Below are 22,172 nucleotides of genomic sequence, written 5' to 3'. Positions count from 1 at the left end.
CACTGTGGGCTGGGCATGGTGGCCTGTAATCCTGTAATCCCAGCACTTTGGGAGGCTGAGGCGGGCAGATCATCTGAGGTCAGGAGTTCGAGACCAGCCTGGCTACACGGTGAAACCCCGTTTCTACTAAAAATGCAAAAAAATTAGCCAGACGTGGTGGCATGTGCCTGTTCATCCCAGCTGTTTGGGAGGCTGAGGCAGGAGAGTCACTTGAACCTGGGAGGCGGAGGTTGCAGTGAACCAAGATTGTGTGATTGCACTCCAGCTTGGGCAACGAGAGTGAAACTCCATCTCAAAGAAAAAAAAAATTGTGTGTGTTTGTGTTTTACAATTGTTGCTAAGTACTCCAGTATAAATTTTATTTTTCAACTTCGAAAATACTGGAAAAAGCATGGGCTTTAGAATCATACTCACTTGTTTTCAAATTCAGTCTGTCATTTTTTCCTTACGTAATCTTAGCAATGCTTCTTAAAAGTAGAATTAAAGGCTGGGTGCTGTGGCTCAAGCCTGTAATCCCAGCACTTTGGTAGGCCAAGGCGGGCGGATCACCTGAGGTTGGGAGTTCAAGACCAGCCTGGCCAACATGGTGAAACCCCATCTCTACTAAAAATACAAAAATTAGCTGGGCGTGGTAGCATGTACTTGTAATCCCAGCTGCTCAGGTGGCTGAGGCAGGAGAATCATTTGAACCCAGGAGGTGGAGATTGCAGTGAGCCAAGATGGTGCCACTGCACTCCAGCCTGGGTGACAGAGTGAGACTCCGTCTCAGCAAAAACAACAACAGAAAAAAGTGGAATTAAAAATTCCACTTTTAAAAAATTCTGGCCGGCTTGGGCTGGGCATCATAGCTTACACCTGTAATCCTTGTACTTTGGGAGGCTGAGGTGAGAGGATCACTTGAGCCCAGGAGGTCACACCATTGCACTCTAGCCTGTGTGACAGAGTGAGACCCTGTCTCAAAAAGGGGAAAAAAAATGCTGGTTAGTGTTTTGTGAAATTAAATGGATTGTGCCTACTATTTCATATGTAGTAGGTCCTCAGCTATTAATTTCTTCTCCTTTTCCCAGAATTGGTGTTGATTTTTCATTTGTTACACCTCCATTCATTTTCATTTGTTACGTGATCCGTTTCCAGCATAGTTATGAGCAACTTAATTTGCTGTATTCTTTTTTTTGAGACAGTTTCACTCTGTCGCCAGGTTGGAGTGCAGTGGTGCGATCTTGGCTCACTGCAACCTCTGCCTCCCGAGTTCAAGTGATTATCCTGCCTCAGCCTCCCGAGTAGCTGGGACTACAGGCACATGCCACCACACCCAGCTAATTTTTGTATTTTTAGTAGAGACGGGGTTTCACCATGTTGGTCAGGATGGTCTTGATCTCTTGACCTCGTGATTTGCTTGCCTTGGCCTTCCAAGTGCTGGAATTACAGGCATGCGCCACTGCGCCCGGCCAATTTGCTGGATTTTCTTTGAGTAAGAAAGGTACATTTTAAAAAAAATTTTTTTTTTTTTTTTTTTAAGACGGAGTCTCAGTCTGTCGCTTAGGCTGGAGTGCAGTGGTTCCAGGTTCAAGTGATTCTCCTGCCTCAGCCTCCTGAGTAGCTGGGATTATGGGCATGCGCCACCATGCCCGGCTAATTTTTGTATTTTTAGTAGAGAGGGAGTTTCGTGATGTTGGCCAGGCTGGTGATCCGCCCACATCAGCCTCCCAAAGTGCTGGGAATACAGGCGTGAGCCACTGCGCTGGCCCATTTTTTTTAAATTTAAGAGCAAAGAAGTAAAACTATTCAGTAAATCTACATCAGTGTACCTATTTCACCTCTGTATTTTTTCTTTCTTTTTTTTTTTTTCTTTGAGGCGGAATCTCGCTCTGTTGCCCAGGCTGGAGTGCAGTGGTGTGATCTCGGCTCACTGCAATCTCTGCCTCCCGAGTTCAAGTGATTCTCCCGCCTCAACCTTCCAAGTAGCTGGGATTACAGGCACCTGCCATCATGCCCAGCTGTGTTTTGTATTTGTGTAGAGACGGGGTTTCACCATGTTGGCCAGGCTGCTCTCAAACTCCTGGCCTCAGGTGATCCGCCCGCCTTGGCCTCCCAAAGTGCTGGGATTGCATGAGCTACTGCACCCGGCCTTCACTTCTGTATTTTGATCAGGTAATGAAAGAGTACCTGGGGAAAAGGAGAGATACTATTAAAGTAACCAAGAGACATAAAAATGAATGACATGTACAGACAGACAGACGGGGCAATGTACTTGTAAGCATCAGAGTCTCAGTGACGGAAACCAACGTTCCATACTTCATGAAAGGAACAAAAAGACACAGGTCAACACAGAGAAATGAAGTATGAGGGAGGTAAGATTGTAGGAGGCAAGGCAGGCTTAGTAGGCTTTGCAGTTGCAGGGCTCACAGTGTTACCTGATCTTGAACATCAGTAAGTGGATACTGCATTTTGTTGACTCTACGGTATTGTCAAATTTAAGGTTTCCCATTTCATGTTCTACCAATAAAAATTTATAAATTAGACTGATACAATGCTTTTTTTTTTTCTTTTTTTTAACCACTTTAGAATTTATATTTTGTTCTTATGGAAAGAATCTTTAGACTTAAACATAGGTTTTATTATGTGTCAGTAACTTTTTTTTTTTTAGTAGAGATAGGATTTTTGCTGTGTTGCCTAGGCTGGTCTCAAACTCCTGGGCTCAAGTGATTCCCCTGCTTTGGTCTCCCAAAGTGCTGGGATTACAGCTGTGAGTCACTGTGCCTGGCCTATTACATAACTTTTTTTTTGAGACGGAGTCTTGCTCTGTTGCCAGGCTGGAGTGCAGTGGTGTGATCTCGGCTCACTGCAACCTCCACCTCCGGGGTTCCAGCGATTCTCCTGCTTCAGCCTCCTGAGTAGCTGGAACTACAGGCAAGCGCTACCACGCCCAGCTAATTTTTTTGTGTTTTTAGTAGAGACGAGGTTCCACCATGTTGGCCAGGATGGTCTCGATCTCCTGACCTTGTGACCCACCTGCCTCAGCCTCACAAAGCGCTGGGATTACAGGTGTGAGCCACTGTGCCTGGCTTATTATATAACTCTTATGCATACTTTCAAAAGGAAAACATAAGCAAAATAAAAGTGGCTAAAATTCTTTCCTTCGCAGAGGGGTTATACTCTTCTCTTCTCCTCTCTTCTCCTCTCTTCTCTTCTTTTCTCTCTTCACCTCTTTCTCTCTTTCTTTCTTCACGGTCTCACTCTGTTGCCCAGGCTGGAGTATAGCAGCTTGATCATAGATAACTGCAGACTCAACCTCCTGGGCTCAAGCGATCCTCTTGCCTCAGCCTCCTGAGTAGCTGGGACTACAGTCATGTGCAACCACACCTGGCTCTTTTTTTTTTTTTTTAAGTAGAGGCAAGGTCTCTCTATGTTGCGCAGGCTGGTCTCTCGAACTCCTGGACTCAAGCAGTCCTCCTGCCTCAGCCTCCCAAAGTGCTGGAATTACAAATGTGAACCACTATGCCTGGCCACTTCTCTCTCTTCACCTTGGTGTTAGTTTCTGTGTTTTCCCACATTATCTTCCTCTAGCCCACCAAGAGCATCAGCGATTCTGCATTTCTTTAAAAAGAATAGAAAGGCCTTTCTGCTTTTTACCTGTCTTAGTAGCATGTAGGACTAGCCCGCTTTGGACTCCCATGTGGAGTATGTTGCTAAACGTGTCTGATTCACCGTTCTCTTAAATATTGGTCTTCAGGAGCTTCATTGTAGTGTGTAGGTTTGTCTTCCAAGCTGCTGATACCTATTTGGCCAATTTTGAGCTCATGAGCAGGGAATGACAGTCTATCACAACCACAACTTGGCCCAAAGCAATTATAAAATGCCATTAATTACAAGAGGCATCCCTACTTTAGAGATGTTAACATGACAAGAACATAAAAGTGGTGAAAAGTGGTACTTTTCTATTCCCATGAGCTTTGAATAGAATAACCCCAACTATTCTCCCAGGCCACCAGGCTGTGGCCATAGCTGGAGTAATGCTGCTCTTCACAGGCTTCAGGTCTTGAAAAGTCTTCTTTAGGTTATTGGCATGTAAGGAATGAATTCTACAGCAGGATTATGGGAATTGTGGTACTTTTTTTTTTGAGGCAGAGTCTCGCTCTGTTTCACAGGCTGGAATGCAGTGGTGCGATCTCAGCTCACTGCATCCTCCGCCTCCTGGGTTCAAGCAGTTCTCCTGCTTCAGCTTCCCAAGTAGCTGGGATTACAGGCACGTGCCACCACACCCCGCTACTTTTTGTGTTTTTAGTAGAGATTGGGTTTCACCATATTGGCCAGGCTGGTGTCGAACTTCTGACCTCAAGTGATCCACCCGCCTTGGCCTCCCAAAGTGTTGGGATGACAGGCGGGAGCCACCACAGTATATTTTAAAGGTTTAGATTTAACAAATTAATGCCTTTAATGCACACACTCACAAGGTAGTTATAAGGTTTTAAAAATATATATTCATGGTGCTCTGCAGCCTATGTAGGGTCTAGAAATGGGACACAAATTTAAAGCTACATGATTAATGTGTTCTTTCAGTGTTTTCAGTGTATCTATTGTTGAATCTGTAATCTCATTTGTGACAATGTTCACAGTTTAAATTTGAGGCCCAAGGTTAATTGGTTCTCCTCTCACACCCTATAATACGTCCCACCTTGAAATAATTTAAGCCCAAAGTTTTAATGTTTAGAGCCTGGACCTCTCTGCAACATTTTTAGTGTAGTAAAGCCCTGATTTCAATTTTTCGAAATTAGGATCCTATCTTCTGTTTTTTGAGACAGAGTTTTGCTCTGTCGCCCAGGCTGGAGTGAAGGAGTGCAGTGGCATGATGCCAGCTCACTGCAACCTCTGCCTCCTGGGTTCAAGTGATCGTCCCACTTCAGTCTCCTGCGTTGCTGGGATTACAGGCCTGTGCCACCACTCCCAGCTGATTTTTGTATTTTTAGTAGAGACGGGGTTTCACCATATTAGCCAGGCTGGTCTCGAACTCCCGACCTCAGGCGATCCACCTGCCTTGGCCTCCCAAAGCGCTGGGATTACAGGCGTAAACCACCGTGTCCAGCTTAGGGTCATATCTTCTTATTTTACTAATGAATAAAGGGACTTATTTTCACTTGATCTTAGCCAAAAGGCCGAGAAGTGATGGGTGGGGGGGACTTATTTTCATTGGGTCACTTTGTGACACCTAGTTTTGTTTGGCCAACTCTTTTAACAAACATGATTGTAACTACATAGATAAGGAACTCCACCACTTGGTGCTTTTTACTTCAGCCATATGAAATTAATTTGGCCAAAAGTTTTCTCATCCTTCTGTCATTCATCCTGAAGTATTTTTTTTTCTTTTTTTTTTTCTTTTTTGAGACGGAGTTTCACTCTTGTTGTGCACGCTGAAGTGCAGTGGCACAGTCTCGGCTCACCACAACCTCTGTCTTCCAGGTTCAAGTGATTCCCCTGCCTCAGCTTCCCTTGTAGCTGGGATTACAGGCATGCACCACTATGCCTGGCTAATTTTGTATTTTTAGTAGAGACAGGGTTTCTCCATGTTGGCTAGGCTGGTCTCAAACTCTCGACCTCAAGTGATCGCTCACCTTGGCCTCCCGAAGTGCTGGGATTACAGGCGTGAGCCACCGCGCCTGGCCTATGAAGTATTTTCTTACCTCAAAACTTGGTTAATTGGCTAGGCGTGGTGGCTCATGCCTGTAATCCCAGCTAAGGTGGGAGGATTGCTTGAGCTCAGGAGTTTGAGACTAGCCTGGGCAACATGGCAAGACCCTGTCTCTACAAAAAAAATACAAAAATTATCTGGGCGTGGTCTTGCACTCGTGTAGTCCCAGCAACTTGGGAGGTTGAGGCAGGAAGATCACCTTAGCCTGGGAGATTGAGGCTGCAGTGAACCATGATCACACCACTGCACTCCAGCCTGGGCAACAGGGTGAGACCTTGTCTCAAAGAAACCCATAAAACTTGGTTCTTATTTTGAGTGGGAGAACTACTAAGAATTTCATTATTTGGAAGTATTCATAGGCTGCTAAATAATTAATGTTCACATTATCCCCTTAGTGTCCTAAATTGTTAGGAGATCCAAATATCTTTCCATTCTGAGGTAGACTCATCATACTAGGTAATGACTTCCAAGCTTGTATTACAAATCTGACAGTCTACATTTTCAATTTGCTTAAAGTCTTTCAAAAATCTTTTTATGGTGCTTATTTTATATCATTAATTTGTTTCATTATTGATAACACCATTTAATTTTGTTTCGTATCTTTAAGTCTAATACTAGTAATGAGATGAAGCTACCGTCACTGAAGGATATTTATTATAAAAAACAAAGGGAAAACAAGCAGTTACCTGAGAGGAATCTCACTTCTGCTTCCAACCCAAATCATCCACCAGAGGTAAAGTTGTCCACATTCTGCCAAGTGAACGTGAACAATGCTTCCTGACTCTAACTTTTACCTCAAGCTTCATTTTCCCTAGGAGATCTAAAGCCTACTCACTTCAAAACAAGCAAAACAAAGCTGAGTTCTGAGGGTAAGACTTCCTTGTTGTCTGGTTTCCAGGTCCTGACTCTAGATCCTACGTTACACATGAAGCCAAAGCAGCAGATTTCAGGGATTCAACCTCACGGCCTTCCTAATGCCCTTGATGACAGAATATCCTTTTCCCCGGACTCTGTTCTAGAGCCTAGTATGTCTAGTCCCTCTGACATAGACTCATTTTCACAAGCAAGTAATGTCACTTCTCAGTTACCTGGATTTCCAAAATATCCCTCACACACAAAAGCTTCTCCGGTGGACTCTTGGAAGAATCAGACATTCCAAAACGAAAGTAGGACCAGTTCCACGTTTCCGTCGGTATATACCATTACTAGTAATGATATCTCGGTCAACACTGTAGATGAAGAAAACACTGTCATGGTCGCTTCGGCCTCAGTCAGTCAGTCCCAGCTTCCAGGTACAGCCAACAGTGTCCCAGAATGCATTTCATTGACTTCCTTGGAAGATCCTGTGATATTGTCTAAGTATGTATTTCAGTGAATGGCTTGTAATGTTAATAGATTTTCTGTGATGTCTGATTGAAAATGATCTTTATTGAACTTCAGTATTGCATAAAGTCTTAGAGATTTAGCATTTTTAAGATGGAGCATATAAAAACTTTTTCACTTGATTGTCAACTTTTTGTGTATTAATCTATATATTTTGTAGTATGCAAAGGAAATATGCTATATTTTTGCCCATGAGAATCATTGTATTCTTGGTTTCTCTTGTGGGATGGAGACTGAGGATAGCTTTCCTAATATATATTTTTTATTCTCACCGAATAAGGATTAGGCAGAACCTGAAGGAAAAGCATGCTCGACACATAGCAGATCTTCGAGCTTATTATGAATCAGAAATAAATAGTTTGAAACAGAAGCTGGAAGCAAAAGAAATCTCTGGAGTTGAAGATTGGAAGATAACCAATCAAATTCTTGTAGACAGGTAAAATTTATAATTTAGCTGTGAAGTTTTCTCCACCTTGGATGTATTATTTTCACAGAAGTATAATGTGAGAAAACACTTTGAAAACATACACTTTGGATTTGAAATTTTAACAGCCATGTTTGCCTAAGTATTTTTGCAGCTAAACCCCTCTCTTATAATATACTAATAACTGACGTGGAGCCATTTGTTTCACATGAGCAAAATACTGAAACAGTTGAGCAAATTTTGTATATGCAGAGTAATGTGATTGACGGGAGGAGCAGTACTATGGACTTCCTAATAAGTCTATGGCTTATGTCCTGTGGCAGTTCTCCACCTTTTTAATAGGCCCATTAAAATAGTGTAGTTCCCATTCCAGAAAATCCCACAAAGAAATGCAGGGGAGAATGGCCTTATATTCAGGATAGCTTCACACCTATTTTAGAACCACTTAGAAAATCTGATGCTCTCACTAGTATTAGTAGTAGAGTCCTTGCAACATACTTTACCATTAAACGGGACTTGGTCAGGCATGGTGGCTCACGTCTGTAACCCAGCACTTTGGGAGGCTGTGGCAGGCAGATCTCTTGAGCTCGGGAGTTCAAGACCAGCCTGGGCAACATAGTGGACCCCTATCTCTACAAAAAATTAAAACATTAGTTGGGCATGGTGGCGTGTACCTGTGGTCCCACTTACTGGGGAGGCTGAGGTGAGAGGATTGCTTGAGCTCAGGAGGTCGAGGCTGTAGTGAACTGACGTTGTGCCACTGCACTCCAGCCTGGGTGACAGAGCAACACCCTGTCTCTAAATAAATAAATAGGACTTAAATAGATTGAAAATCGATGCAGGTCTAGCTGATAGCAAGGCGTTCTCTAAGGAGAAAAGACAAAGCTCACTTCAAAGCGCTTAGGAGGGAACTAAAATCTTCCATCTGGTTAACAGTTTAACTTTCAAAGTTATGGGAAAACTAGCCTTTATACTGTAAGTAGTTTTGGTTGCTGTGGTAGTTAACATGGCTGTCTTATTGAATGTTTCTACAGCTTTCATTTTGCATTTGGTGGTGTGGGGGTAAAATGGTAGGAAAAAGTAATTTGAAAAAGAGCCAAACCAAAAGAAAAGAGACAGGTTTAGGTTTTTTACGACACAAACAGTAGATAGCAGGTTATGGAAAGTTGGGTTTTTTGTTATTGTTTTTGTTTCGAAGGCAAAGATGAGGCTGAGTGTGGTGGCTCACACCTGTAATCCCAGCACTTTGGGAGGCCGAGGCAGGCAGATCACTAGAGGTTAGGAGTTCAAGACCAGCCTAGACAGCATATTGAAACTCTGTCTCTACTAAATATACAAAAAGTAGCTGGATGTGGTGGTGCGCACTTGTAGTCCCAGATACTCGGGAGGCTGAGGCAGGAGGATCGCTTGAACCCGAGAGGCGGAGGTTGCAGTGAGCCGAAATTGTGTCACTGCACTCCAGCCTGGGTGACAGAGTGAGACTCAGTTTCAAAAAAAAAAGGCAAAGATGACTGCAGTTACTTCCTGTAGGAAAACAAGTATGAAAGAAGCCCACCAGTGAACTTTTGAAGATTAAAAACAGTCCTAAAGAAGATACCTAGAATAAATTATAGCCAGTTAAAACATTTTTATGACTAGAAGATGTTTGAGCATGTAGGGCAATGAGCAAATATAGGTGGAGCAAATGGGAAGCCAGGGTTTTAAGTAAATGGCTGTGTTATAGCAGTTAATAACAGTGGCAGGCTTGGTTACTGGAGTAGATGTAATCACTGTGTAAAATGAATAGCAGTACATTATTTTCTCCTCTTCCCAAAAAAGATTTGATCTGGCTTATGGTTAAAAAAAAAAAAGCTGTGTTACAGAGGACAGTAGAAACAAAATACGTGGCAGTCATTTAGAACTGAAGAAATGATTCCCCCAAGATAGAAACCATTGTTATCAGCATATACACTGGTTTTTTCCAAACTTAAAATTGCAAATTGGAGAATCCCCCTGGTGTTACAAATGGAGCCATTAGCCAGCTGTGATATTAGATTACTATGTCACGGATTTGGAACTTGGAGCAGTGATCCTCTGGCACTTTAGAATCCATAGTACTGAAAAAAATCAAATACAATTAACACACACTTGACTATTTGAGTGATTTTTTTTTCAAGAATAGTCTTATCAGTATTTCGTGTCTGTGCTGCATTAATGCACAGCGGTTAGGAGCATGAACTAGGAGTGCCCAGCTTATGCTCCCAGTGTGACTGCTTACAACCTATGTGACTTTCAGTGAGGAACTGAACTGTCTTTGTTTTCTCAGCTGTAAAATGGGATCAATGATAATCTTTTTTTCTTTCTCTTTTTTTTTTTGAGATGGAGTCTCTGTCGCCTAGGCTGGAGTACAGTGGCGCTATCTCGGCTCACTGCAAGCTCTGCCACCCAGGTTCATGCCATTCTCCTGCCTCAGCCTCCCGAGTAGCTGGGACTACAGGCGCCCGCCACCATGCCTGGCTAATTTTTTGTATTTTAGTAGAGATGGGGTTTCACCGTGTTAGCCAGGATGGTTTAGCCAGGATGGTCTTGATCTCCTGACCTTGTGATCCACCCGCCTCGGCCTCTCAAAGTGCTGGGATTACAGGCGTGAGCCACCGCGCCCGGCTGGGACCAATGATAGTCTTAATGGACAGAATTGTGAGGATAAACGAAACGTGCTTAAAGACCTGCTGTATAGTCAGTGCTAAATAAATAAAGCTTTTATTATTCATACTATGTTAAACACCGAGTCAAGATGGTAACTGAATTCTTCTATGTATTTTGTTATTTTGAGGGTCTGTGATAATTAACTTTACAAAGGAAGTTAATTATAAGAATAGTTATATTCGTGCTAAATTCGAAATAGTACAGAAGGACATAATATGAAAAGTAAATTGGATTGCGTGAGTCCAGGAGTTTGAGACCAGCCTGGGCAACAAAGTGAGATCCCATCTCTACAAAAAATCAAATTAGCTGGGTGTGGTGGTGCATGCTCAGGAGGTTGAGGCAGGAGGGTTGCTTGAGCCCAGAAGGTTAAGGCTGCAGTGAACCGTGATTGCACCACTGTACTTCAGCCTGGGTTATGGAGTGAGATCCTGTCTCCAAAAAAAAAAATCTCCCTACCCCAACTCTAGTCCCAAATCCCAAATCCAAATTTAATTTTTTGCATTTTTCCAGAAATCATAATGCATATATGTAGATACAGATTTTTTCATAACTAAGATCAAGCTATTTTATGCACGTCTTTTTTTATATCTTTTAAAAAAATTATTTTAGGCTTTTATTTATTTATTTATTTTTTTGGAGACAGGTTCTCACTCTGTCACTCAGGCTGGAGTGCAGTGGCGTGATCTCAGCCCGCTGCAACCTCAGCCTCCCAGGTTCAAGCCACCCTCCCACCTCAGCCTCCTGAGTAGCTGGGACTACAGGCACATGCCACCATGCCCAGCTAATTTTTGTATTTTTAGTAGAGATGGGGTTTCACCATGTTGGCCAGGCTGATCTCGAACTCCTGGCCTCAAGTGATCTGCCTGCCTCAGCCTCCCAAAGTGTTGGTATTACAGGTGTGAGCCACTGTGCCTGGCCAATTTTAGCTTTTTCTCTACATACTGTATTATTAGATTCATTGGGATATATTCTATTAAAATGGCATCCTGAGTCTTAGTTAACACTAGAGAATTTGTCTTATGTTATATATTAGAGAATTGGTTAGATTTATATAATACTTTTAAGGGTAATAATTTTATCTTCTAATTGAAACTAAATTTATGGTTTTTAGATGTGGCCAATTAGATAGTGCTTTGCATGAAGCTACTAGTCGCGTGAGAACACTTGAAAATAAGAATAACTTACTGGAAATTGAAGTGGTAAGTACTCTTTTCTTGGTGGGAGTTCTGGTAAGAATTGAATTATTTCATGATAACTCAATTATGTTTCTTGTCTTTTTAAGGAAGGCTTATGAAGTTTATATTTTTAGTGCTGGTGGCTTCACATGATACTATAAACTTTACCCTTTTTTTTTTTTTTTTTGAGATGGAGTCTCGCCCTGTTGCCCAGGCTGGAGTGCAGTGGTGCGATCTTGGCTCACTGCAAGCTCCGCCTCCCGGGTTCATGCCATTCTCCTGCCTCAGCCTCCTGAGTAGCTGGGACTACAGGCGCCCTCCACCATGCCTAGCTAATTATTTTATATTTTTTAATAGAGACAGGGTTTCACCGTGTTAGCCAGGATGGTCTCGATCTCCTGACCGTGTGATCCTCCTGCCTCAGCCTCCCAAAGTGCTGGGATTACAGGCGTGAGCCACTGCACCCTTTTTTCTTTTTGAGATGGAGTCTCACTCTGTCGCCCAGGCTGTAGTGCAGTTGCGGGATCTCAGCTCACTGCAACCTTCGCCTCCCAGGTTCAAGTGATTCTCCTGCCTCAGCCTCCCTAGTAGCTGGGACTGCAGGCGCATGCCACCGTGCCTGGCTAATTTCTGTATTTTTAGTAGAGATGGGGTTTCACCATGTCGGTCAGGCTGGTCTCTAATGCCTGACTTCGTGATCCACCTGCCTCAGCCTCCCAGAGTGCCGGGATTACAGGTGTGAGCCACCGCACCTGGCCTAAACTTTACCCTTTTAAAACTTACCTTTTGGCCAGGTGTGGTGGCTCATGTCAGTAATCCTAGCACTTTGGGAGGCTGAGGTGGGAGGGTTGCTTGAGCCCAGGAGTTTGAGACCAGCCTGGGTAACATACAGAGACCTCTGTCTCTACAGATCAGCCGGGCATGGTGGGGCACAGCTGTGGTCCCAGCTACTTGGGAGGCTGAGGCAGGAGGATGACTTGATCCCAGGAAGTTGAGGCTGCAGGGATCATGACTGCGCCACAGCACTGTAGCCTGGGCAAGAGAGCGTGACCCTGTCTCAAAAAAAAATTTTTTTTTAAATTTTTTGCAATATAATTTGCATACCATAAAACTTACCCTTTTAAAGTGTACAATTCCACGAATTTTAGTATATTTAGAGTTGGGCAACCACCACCACAATCAATTTTAGGACATTTTCCTCAAAAAAAAAAAAAAAAAACCCACACCCCTTAGCCATCACCCCCCACATTCTGTCCTTCCACACCCTGGCAACCACTACTCAGTTTTCTTTCTCTGTGCATTTGCCTTTTCTGAACATTGATATAAATGAAATCCTAGACTGTGTGGCCTTTCGTGTCTGGCTTCTTCACTTAGTATAGTATTTTCAAGGTTTATCCATGTTGTAACATATCAGTATTCATTCCTTTTTATGGCTGAATATATTTCATTCTGTGAATAATACCCCATTTTTGTTTACATTCATCAGGTAATGTTTATATACTTTCTGGCTATTTAAATTATATTGCTATGAATGTTTGTCTACAAGATTTTATGTGCCACATAAGTTTTTAGTTTTCTTGGGTATATAACTAAAAGTGTATAAACTTTTTATGCTAAAATTACTTTTTTCCCCACGCATTACCAAATTTTATTTTTTTACATGTAACTTTTTTTCTCTCTGAACAAAGACCTTTGTTATGTCATTCCCAATCTTTTGGTGTAAGGCAGTCTTTTTAAGTGTCAAAAGTTTCTCAAAAGTCTGTGTTTACAAGTTTTATTTTTAATATCTTTTAGAAGATAAAATGCATGATAGCTATCAGAGTAGTGTGTATATGTATGAGATACATATAACCTTATGAACAAAATTTTGGTGGAAACTGTCTATTTTGATTTTTTGTTGAGATGGAGTCTCGCCATTGTTGCCCAGGCTGGAGTGCAATGGTGTGATCTTGGCTCACTGCAACCTCTGTCCCCGTGGTTCAAGGGATTCTCCTGCCTCAGCCTCCTGAATAGCTGGGATTACAGGTGCCCACCACTAAGCCTGGCTAATTTTTGTATTTTTAGTAGAGATGGGATTTCACTATGTTGACCAGGCTGGTCTCGAACTCCTGACCTCAGGTGATCTGCCCGCTTCGGCCTCCCAAAGTGCTGGGGTTACTGGCACCCAGACTATTTTGTTTTATATGTTGTTTTTATCTTTGCCTTTTTTTTTTTTTTGAGACAGGATCTCACTCCGTTGCCCAGGCTAGAGTGCTGTGGAGCCGTCGTGGCTTACTGCAGTCTCAACCTCTTGGGCTCAAGTGCTCCTCCCATCTCAGCCTCTTGAGTAGTTGAGACTATAGGAACGCAGCACCACACTCGGCTGATTTTTAAAATTTTTTTGTTGAGACACGCTATGTCGCCCAGGCTGGTCTTAAACTCCTGGGCTCTAGCAGTCCTCCCAAAGTGCTGGGATTTCCGCTGTGAGCCACAGTGCCTGGCCTGTTTGCTTTTTTAGTTCCTCTCCTCCTAAGCTTCATGACATTAGGGACTATTATCTTTTTTGTTAATCTTACATTTCTAGCACCCTAGTGCCTGGCACCTAGTGGGTATTCCAGAAATGATTGTTGAGTGAATATTAACATATCAGATGGGTTTTGAATTTCCTGTATTTTCTGTTTTTTTTTTGAGACAGTCTCACTCTGTCACCAGGGCTGGAGTGCAGTGGCATGATCTCGGCTCGTTGCAACCTCCACCTCCAGGGTTCAAGTGATTCTCCTGCCTCAGCCTCCTGAGTAGCTGGGATTACAGGCGCCTGCCATTAAGCCCAGCTAATTTTTTGTATTTTTAGTAGAGACGGGGTTTCACCATGTTGGCCAGGCTGCTCTTGAACTCCTGACCTCGTGATTCACCCGCCTCGGCCTCCCAAAGTGCTGGGATTACAGGCGTGAGCTACTGCGCCTGGCCAACTGAATTTCCTGTATTTTCATAGTGAGAGGGGATGAAATGTTTTACTCCTCCCTAAATGTTGATGTTGGGCAACAAAGTCCAGCTATACTTTCAAAATAATTTCCCTAATAGCAGTGGTTATTTTTTCCTTATTAAAGTGAACTGTAGGAGCTATTAGGTGAGTCCTAGAGTCACAGTGCCACAGATGATAGTTTCCTGTATACCTTATGATAATGTCAGGGGCTGGTATTCCAGTAGAACTATTCTTTCTGGACTCTCCATCCCGGAATACAACAAAATAGATTTGTTCATTTCCATTTCTATGTTTTGTTCATTTTTTAATGCCCGCAATTTATTAGCTATTATTAAGGCATCTTTTTTTTCATTTAAAATAAATTTTGGGCTGGGCGTGGTATCTCATGCCTGTAATCCCAGCACTTTGGGAGGCCGAGGCCTGTGGATTACTTGAGGTCAGGAGTTTGAGACCAGCCTGGCCAACATAGTGAAACCCTGTCTCTACTAAAAATACAAAAAATTAGCCAAGGATGGTGGTGGACACCTGTAATCCCAGCTCTCGGGAGGCTGAGGCAGGAGAATTGCTTGAACCTGGGAGGCAGAGGTTGCAGTAGGCCAAGATGGCGCCATTGTACTCCAGCTTGGGCAACAGAGCGAGACTCCATCTCAAAAAAAAAAAAAAAAAATTATGTTTGTCTTTGTTTTGTAGAATGATTTGAGAGAACGCTTCAGTGCAGCCAGCAGTGCTTCCAAAATTTTGCAGGAACGAATTGAAGAAATGAGAACAAGCAGTAAAGAAAAAGACAATACCATCATTCGACTAAAATCTAGACTGCAAGATTTAGAAGAAGCATTTGAGAATGCTTACAAACTGTCGGATGATAAAGAAGCTCAACTAAAGCAAGAGAACAAAATGTTTCAAGATGTAAGTAGTGAATAATAGTAACTTAATGACGTGATTGGCTAAAAGTAATTTAGATATTATACTCTTACAAGTGATTATGACTTTCTAGGCTTATTTTATTATTTATTGATTTATTTTGAGACAGAGTCTCTCTGACACCCAGGCTGGAGTGCAGTGGCACGAGCTCAACTTACTGCAGCCTCCACCTCCCGGGCTCAAGCGATCTTCTCGCCTTGGCCTGCCAAGTAGCTGGAATTACAGGAGCCCACCCACCACTGCGCCTGGCTAATTTTTGTATTGTTAGTAAAGACAGGGTTTCCCCATGTTGGCCTGGCTGGTCTGGAACTCCTGACCTCAGGTGATCCTCCCGCCTCGGCCTCCCAAAGTCCTGGGATTACAGGCATCAGCCACTGTGTCCGGCCTTTATTTTAGTTTTACATAACTTTGCAGCAACTGTGAATGTGTACCTTCCTGATGGAGTCAATTGGGTCTTGCCTTGCAGCAAGAAGTCAGATACTTAGAACGATGGCATCACTCCCATGTCTTTTCTGTTTCTAGCAGGTCAACTTAAAAAAAAAAAAAAAAGCCTGTGTCTGCATTAGGTCAACTTTCAAGCTATCTTAACATTTGTGTGTCTGGCAGGATAAAATGCTATGAACAGATTTAGAACAGGTTTGATTAAATTTTTTCACTTTGGTATAATTTCACTTAAAATTTGGATTTGTATAACATTGAAACCAGATTAGGTTTCAGGTTGCTTATTTTTTTCTAAATTTTTCTTTCTTTTTGTTCTTAGAGACAGGGTCTCACCATGTTGCCCAGGCTGGCCTCAAGCTCTTGGGCTCAAGCATTCTTCTCTCAGCCTTCTGAGTAGCTGGGTCTACACGTGTGTGCTACTGCACCTGGCTTCTAAATTTTTCTTAACATTGTTTTTCAGGATATTACGATACATTCTAAATTTTTCTTAACATTGTTTTTCAGGATATTACGATACATAAGTAATCTGAAAGTATTTAGGCTGTTGAAATTTTCTATCTAATTGCTTTAGATTTGTATCTCATGAAAAACAGCAGTGTTCCCTACCTACCTTTTAGTATCCTACCCTAGAGGCTGTTACTTTCAGCTGTTTTAGCTATTTCTTCTAGCATTTTCCTCCATGTTTACAAATAATATTCTTATATTGCACTCTCATTTTTTTCCCATCTATTTCAGACATACTAACTTTTTCCTATGCAGGGTCACAGTGTGGCTTTTTTACACCATTTGCTGCAACGCAGACACTTCGGCTCCTTCCCATGTGGTTCGTGTGCGTGCGTGTGTGTGTGTGTGTATATATATATATAAAATATATATATAAAATATATATATATAATATATATAATATATATATAATATATATAATATATATAATATATATTATATATATAATATATATTATATATATAATATATAATATATATTAAAAATATATAATATAAATATAAAATATATATATAAAATATATATATATAATATATATATAATATATATATTATATATATAATATATATATAATATATATTATATATATATTATATATATAATATATATATATAATATATATATAATATATATATAAAATATATATATATAATATATATATTATATATATAAAATATATATATAATATATATATAATATATATAAAATATATATATATAATATATATAATATATATATAATATATATATAATATATATATAAAATATATATATATAATATATATATAATATATATATAAAATATATATATATAATATATATATATTTTTTTTGAGAGACAATCCCTCTCTGTCACCCAGGCTGGAGTGCAGTGGCGTGATTTAGGCTCACTGCAACCTCTGCCTCCCAGGTTCAAGCAATTCTCCTGCCTCAGCCTCCTGAGTAGCTGGGACTATAGGTGCGTGCCACCAGCTAATTTTTGTATTTTTAGCAGAGACGTGGTTTCACCATGCTGGCCAGGCTGGTCTTGATTTCTTGACCTCTTGAGCTGCCTGCCTCGGCCTCCCAGAGTGCTGGGATTACAGGCCTGAAGCAGTATTTATTTATTTTAGTAATTTGTAAAATAATGGTGTGATATATAATCAATGGTGTCTTAAAATGGAAATTATATATCATTTATTACATCTGTATAAATACTGTTCACAATTAAGCTATGGTGGTATACTGTAATTACATATTACATTTCCTTTTCTCTCTGTTTTTTATTTTTATTTTTATTTTTTTTTGAGACGGGGTCTCACTCTGTTGCCCAGGCTGGAGTGTAGTGGTGCGATCACAGCTTACTGAAGCCTCAACCTCCCCGGGCTCAGGTGATTCTTCCACCTTGGCTTCCAAAGTTGCTAGGACCACAGGCGCATGCCACTACGCCCGGACAATTATTTAACTTTTTTTTTTTTTTTTTTTTTGAGATGGAGTCTTGCTTGGTTGCCCACGCTGGAGTGCAGTGGCATGATCTTGACTCACTGCCACCTCTGCCTCCCGGGTTCAAGTGATGCTCCTGCCTCAGCCTCCTGAGTAGCTGGGATTACAGGTGTACGCCACCACACTTGGCTAATTTTTGTATCATTGGTAGAGACAGTGTTTCGCCATGTTGCCCAGGCTGGTCTCAAACTCCTGGGCTCAAGCGTTCCTCCTGCCTTAGCCTCTCAAAGTGCGGGGATTACAGGGATTACAGGAATGTGCCACTGCACCCAGCCTTTTTCTCATTAAGCTTTTACCTCCTAGTTTTAGCTTCCATTGAGGAGTCTTGCCTGAAAGAAGCACATACTGTGGTGTTTTTCTAATTCTGTATTCCTTCTGCATTTGACTGAAAGGAGCTTCCCTCTTTCCTTGACTTACTTATTATTTGCCTTTAGAGACAGGTCCTTGCTCTGTTGCCCAGCCTGGAGTAAGCAATCCTTCTGCCTTAGCCTCCTGAGTAGCTAGGATACTACTACTAAAGTACATGTCCTTTACTTTGTTATATCAGTAAAGAAGATGGACGGATTCTTATTTTACTCAGTGAATTATAGTTCTTTACCATGATTATTTTGATAACTCATGGTGTCCCAAGTTTGGCCAGTGGGAGACATGTCAGACTGGTCCCGTGTCCTTTTGACATGCTTTTATCATTCTGTGAGCATGTCCATATTTCCTGGCACAGCACTATGTTCCAGGCTCATCTTGTACTTTTCCAAGTCCCAGTCCTGGAATCAGTGTCATTTTTTCTGTTGAGTTCTGGTTCCTTTTCATGGAAATGGTATTTAGACATTAAGATCTGGTACTAGGCCGAGTGTGATGGCTCATGCTTGTGATCCCAGCACTTTGGGCAGCCGAGGCGGGCGGATCACCTGAGGTCAGGAGTTCAAGACCAGCCTGGCCAACATGGTAAAACCCTCACCTCTACTAAAAATAAAAAACATTAGCTAGATATGGTCATGCACGCCTGTAGTCCCAGCTACTCGGGATGCTGAGGCAGGAGAATCACTTGAACTGGTACTGAGTATGTTCATTGCTACTGGGATGTCATTTTTTTTTTTTTTTTTTTGGAGACGAAGTTTCACTCTTGTTGCCCAGGCTGGAGTGCAATGGCGCAATCTCGGCTCACCACAGCCTCCGCCTCTCAGGTTCAAACGATTCTCCTGCCTCAGCCTCTTCAGTAGCTGGGATTTCAGGCATGTGCCACCACGCCCGGCTAATTTTGTATTTTTGGTAGAGATGGCGTTTCTCCATGTTGGTCAGGCTGGTCTCGAACTCCCAACCTCAAGTGATCCACCTGCCTCAGCCTCCCAAAGTGCTGAGATTGCAGGCATGAGCCACCGCACCTGGCCTGGGATGTCATTGTTTCTAATTAGTCACAAACCCACCACAATTATGTTTGAGCAGCAATGAAGCAGCAAAGGAAGGATAGCTAGAATGTGTTGTTTTTAGCTGAAATTGTATTAATGTAGCCAGTGATACACTGACTTTGCATTTATCATGTATAACATTTCAAGCATACAGAAAAGTATAGAGAGTAATATAACGAATACCGTTCTAGCCTTCTCTAGATAGAGTGAAACACTGTCTTCTATTCCTCTCTTCCCCACCCTAGAGGTACCCACTTTGTTAAATGTGCTCTGTTATCCTCATGCAGTTCTTTTTGCTTTTACTACATATGCCCGTGTTTGTAAACAATATTTAGTAATGTTTTATGTGTCCTTAAGCAATGTATGAATTGTATTGCATTGCATATATCCTCCCGCAACCTGGTTTTTCCCTTTCAACATTGTTTCTGAGATTTGCCATGTTGACACATGTAGCTTTTATTGATTCATTTTAATTTAAACATTTGCATTTGAAATATCTTAGGTACATAAAAAGATATAGAGAATAATATAACGTACGTATGAATCCACCACCTATCTTAAGAAATAAAATACTCTGGCCAGGCGTGGTGGCCGGGCGAGGTGGGATTACAAAGTACCTGTAATCCCAGTACTTTGGGAGGCCGAGGCAGGCAGATCACAGAGTCAGGAGATCGAGACCATCCTGGCTAACACGGTGAAACCCCGTCTCTACTAAAAATACAAAAAATTAGTTGGGTGTGGTGGCGGGTGCCTGTAGTCCCAGCTACTCAGGAGGCTGAGGCAGGAGAATGGCATGAACCCAGGAGGCGGAGCTTGCAGTGAGCCGAGATAGCGCCACTGCACTCCAGCCTGGGCAACAGAGTGAGACTCCATCTCAAAATAAATAAATAAATAAATAAATAAAATACTATAAAATGCAGTTGACATCCCCTGTGCACCCTTTTCTGATCACTTCTGTCTTCCTGGGAGTAACTGATCTAAATTGTGTGAATATCATTCCCTTGTCTTTGTAGGGTCACATGTATATGTATGTATCCTTAGTGTTACTTCTTTGGTGTATCTTGAAACTTTTAAAAATACTATCAATACTTATTTTTGTTTTTGTTTTGAGATGGAGTCTCGCTCTGTTGCCCAGGCTGGAGTGCAGTGGCACCATCTCGGCTCACTGCAAGCTCCGCCTCCCGGGTTCGTGCCATTCTCCTGCCTCAGCCTCCCTAGTAGCTGGGACTACAGGTGCCCACCACCACACCCGGCTAATTTTTTTTGCATTTTTAGTAGAGACGGAGTTTCACCGTGTTAGCCAGGATGGTCTCGATCTCCTGACCTCATGATCCGCCCACCTCGGCCTCCCAAAGTGCTGGGATTACAGGGGTGAGCCACTGTGCCCGGCCTTAATACTGTCTTTAATGTTATGCAACTCTTTTCACTTGTGAGATTTACCTAACTGGATACATGTAGTAGTAGCACAACTTCATTTGTGTTCATTCCTGTGTCGTCCATCATGTGGCTCTTCCACAGTATGTTTATCCACTTTCTTTTTGCCAGTTTGTCATTGCTGTTAGGAGCAATGCTACCATGAACATTTCTTCTATGTGGCTCCTTATGCCAATGTGTGCAAGCGCCTCTAGGGTATTGTTCTAGCTGCCATAGCTCCAAAACTCATAACCTCAAATCTTGACATATTCTGCTCATGGACTCTGTTGTTCAGGAGGTTGTACTGGGCTCAACAGGGACAGCCTGTCTGCTCTCCAGTGTCTAGGACCTCAGCTAGAAACTTAAGGACTGGGAGCTGGAATCTTCTGAAGGGCATGTTCCATCATGAATGGTGGCTGTCAGCTAAGGCCACAGTTCCTCTCTATGTGGTTAGGTTGGGTTTCTTTGCAACATGATGGCTTAGTACTAAGGACAAGAGTCCTGAAAGAGCGTCCCAACAGCTACATTGCCTTTTATGACCTTGCCTTGGAAACTGTACAGCATCACTTGTACCACATTCTTTTTTTTTGAGACAGGGTCTTGCTCTGTCATTCAAGCTGGAGTGTAGTGGCATGATTGTAGCTTACTGGAGCCTTGAAGTTCTGGGCTCAAGTGATCTTCCTGTCTCAGCCCTCTGAGTAGCTAGGACGATAGGCATACGCCACCACACCTGGCTAATTATTTATTTTTATGTTTACTATTTTTTTTATTTTTTCGAGAAGGAGTTTTACTTTTGTTGCCCAGGCAGGAGTGCAGTGGCGCTATCTCGGCTCACTGCAACCTCTGCCTCCCAGGTTCAAGCGATTCCCCTGCCTCAGCCTCCCATGTAGCTGGGAGTACAGGTGCGCGCCACCATGCCTGGCTAATTTTTTGTATTTTAGTAGAGACGGGTTTTCACAGTTTTGGCCAGGATGATCTTGATCTCCTGACCTCAGGTGATCCACCCACCTCAGCCTGCCAAAGTGCTGGGATTACAGGCGTGAGCCACCGTGCCTGGCCTCTATTCTATTTTTTAAACAATTCCAAAGTCCTGCATAGGTTCAAGGGGAGGGAAATGGATACCATCTCTTAATGGAACACAGCAAGGTTCTGCAAGAGCTTATGGGACTGGAAATAATGCTGTGGCTGTTACTGGGAAATACAGCCTGTTATAACAGTCTCTTTCTCTGAATGCAGTGGCTGGGACAGAATATGAGCTTTGTTATCTTTTTTAGATATTGCTAAATTGCTCTCTGAAATGGTTGTACCAGTTTATTTTCCTGCCAGTAGTGTATGATAATTCTTATTTTTCTAGATTATTTCCAGTGCTTGGTATTGTCAAGCCTTTCAGTTTTTCAAGTGTGATTGAGAGGAAATGGTTATACGTATTGCATCCATCTTCTTTTGGTATTTTCATGGGACACAAGTTTTGGGTGTTTTTTGTTTGTTTGTTTGTTTTTGAGATGGAGTCTTGCTCTTGTTGTCCAGGCTAGAGTGCAATGGTGCAATCTTGGTTCACTGCAACCTCTGCCTCCCGGCTTCAAGCAATCTCCTGCCTCAACCTCCTGAATAGCTGGGATTACAGGCACCCACCACCACGCCTCGCTAATTCTTTTTGTATTTTTAGTAGAGACAGAGTTTCACCATGTTGG

At 42.2% G+C, this 22,172-nt stretch overlaps 1 protein-coding gene across 12 annotated transcripts in view; it reads left to right on the top strand.

Annotated features, from left to right (window-relative positions):
• MPHOSPH9 (M-phase phosphoprotein 9) overlaps positions 1 to 22,172 on the top strand; it is a 92,408-nt gene that overhangs the window by 34,338 nt on the left and 35,898 nt on the right. For 10 of the 12 annotated variants that reach the window (XM_054528406.1, XM_063712287.1, XM_054528405.2 and 7 more), the window contains 5 exons: positions 6,294 to 6,419; positions 6,585 to 7,045; positions 7,350 to 7,505; positions 11,290 to 11,377; positions 15,006 to 15,221. In XM_054528406.1, coding sequence (XP_054384381.1) covers positions 6,294 to 6,419; positions 6,585 to 7,045; positions 7,350 to 7,505; positions 11,290 to 11,377; positions 15,006 to 15,221 — 1,047 coding nt within the window. The remainder of the gene's footprint in view (positions 1 to 6,293; positions 6,420 to 6,584; positions 7,046 to 7,349; positions 7,506 to 11,289; positions 11,378 to 15,005; positions 15,222 to 22,172) is intronic. The other 2 variants (XM_054528408.2, XM_024257021.3) reach the window with 1 other exon arrangement.

The sequence above is a fragment of the Pongo abelii genome, chromosome 10 (genome assembly GCF_028885655.2).
Source record: "Pongo abelii isolate AG06213 chromosome 10, NHGRI_mPonAbe1-v2.0_pri, whole genome shotgun sequence".
Classification (NCBI taxonomy): Eukaryota; Metazoa; Chordata; class Mammalia; order Primates; family Hominidae; genus Pongo; species Pongo abelii.
The sequence above is the reverse complement of the archived record's forward strand: the minus strand, read 5'-3'. Positions and strand labels throughout refer to the sequence as shown.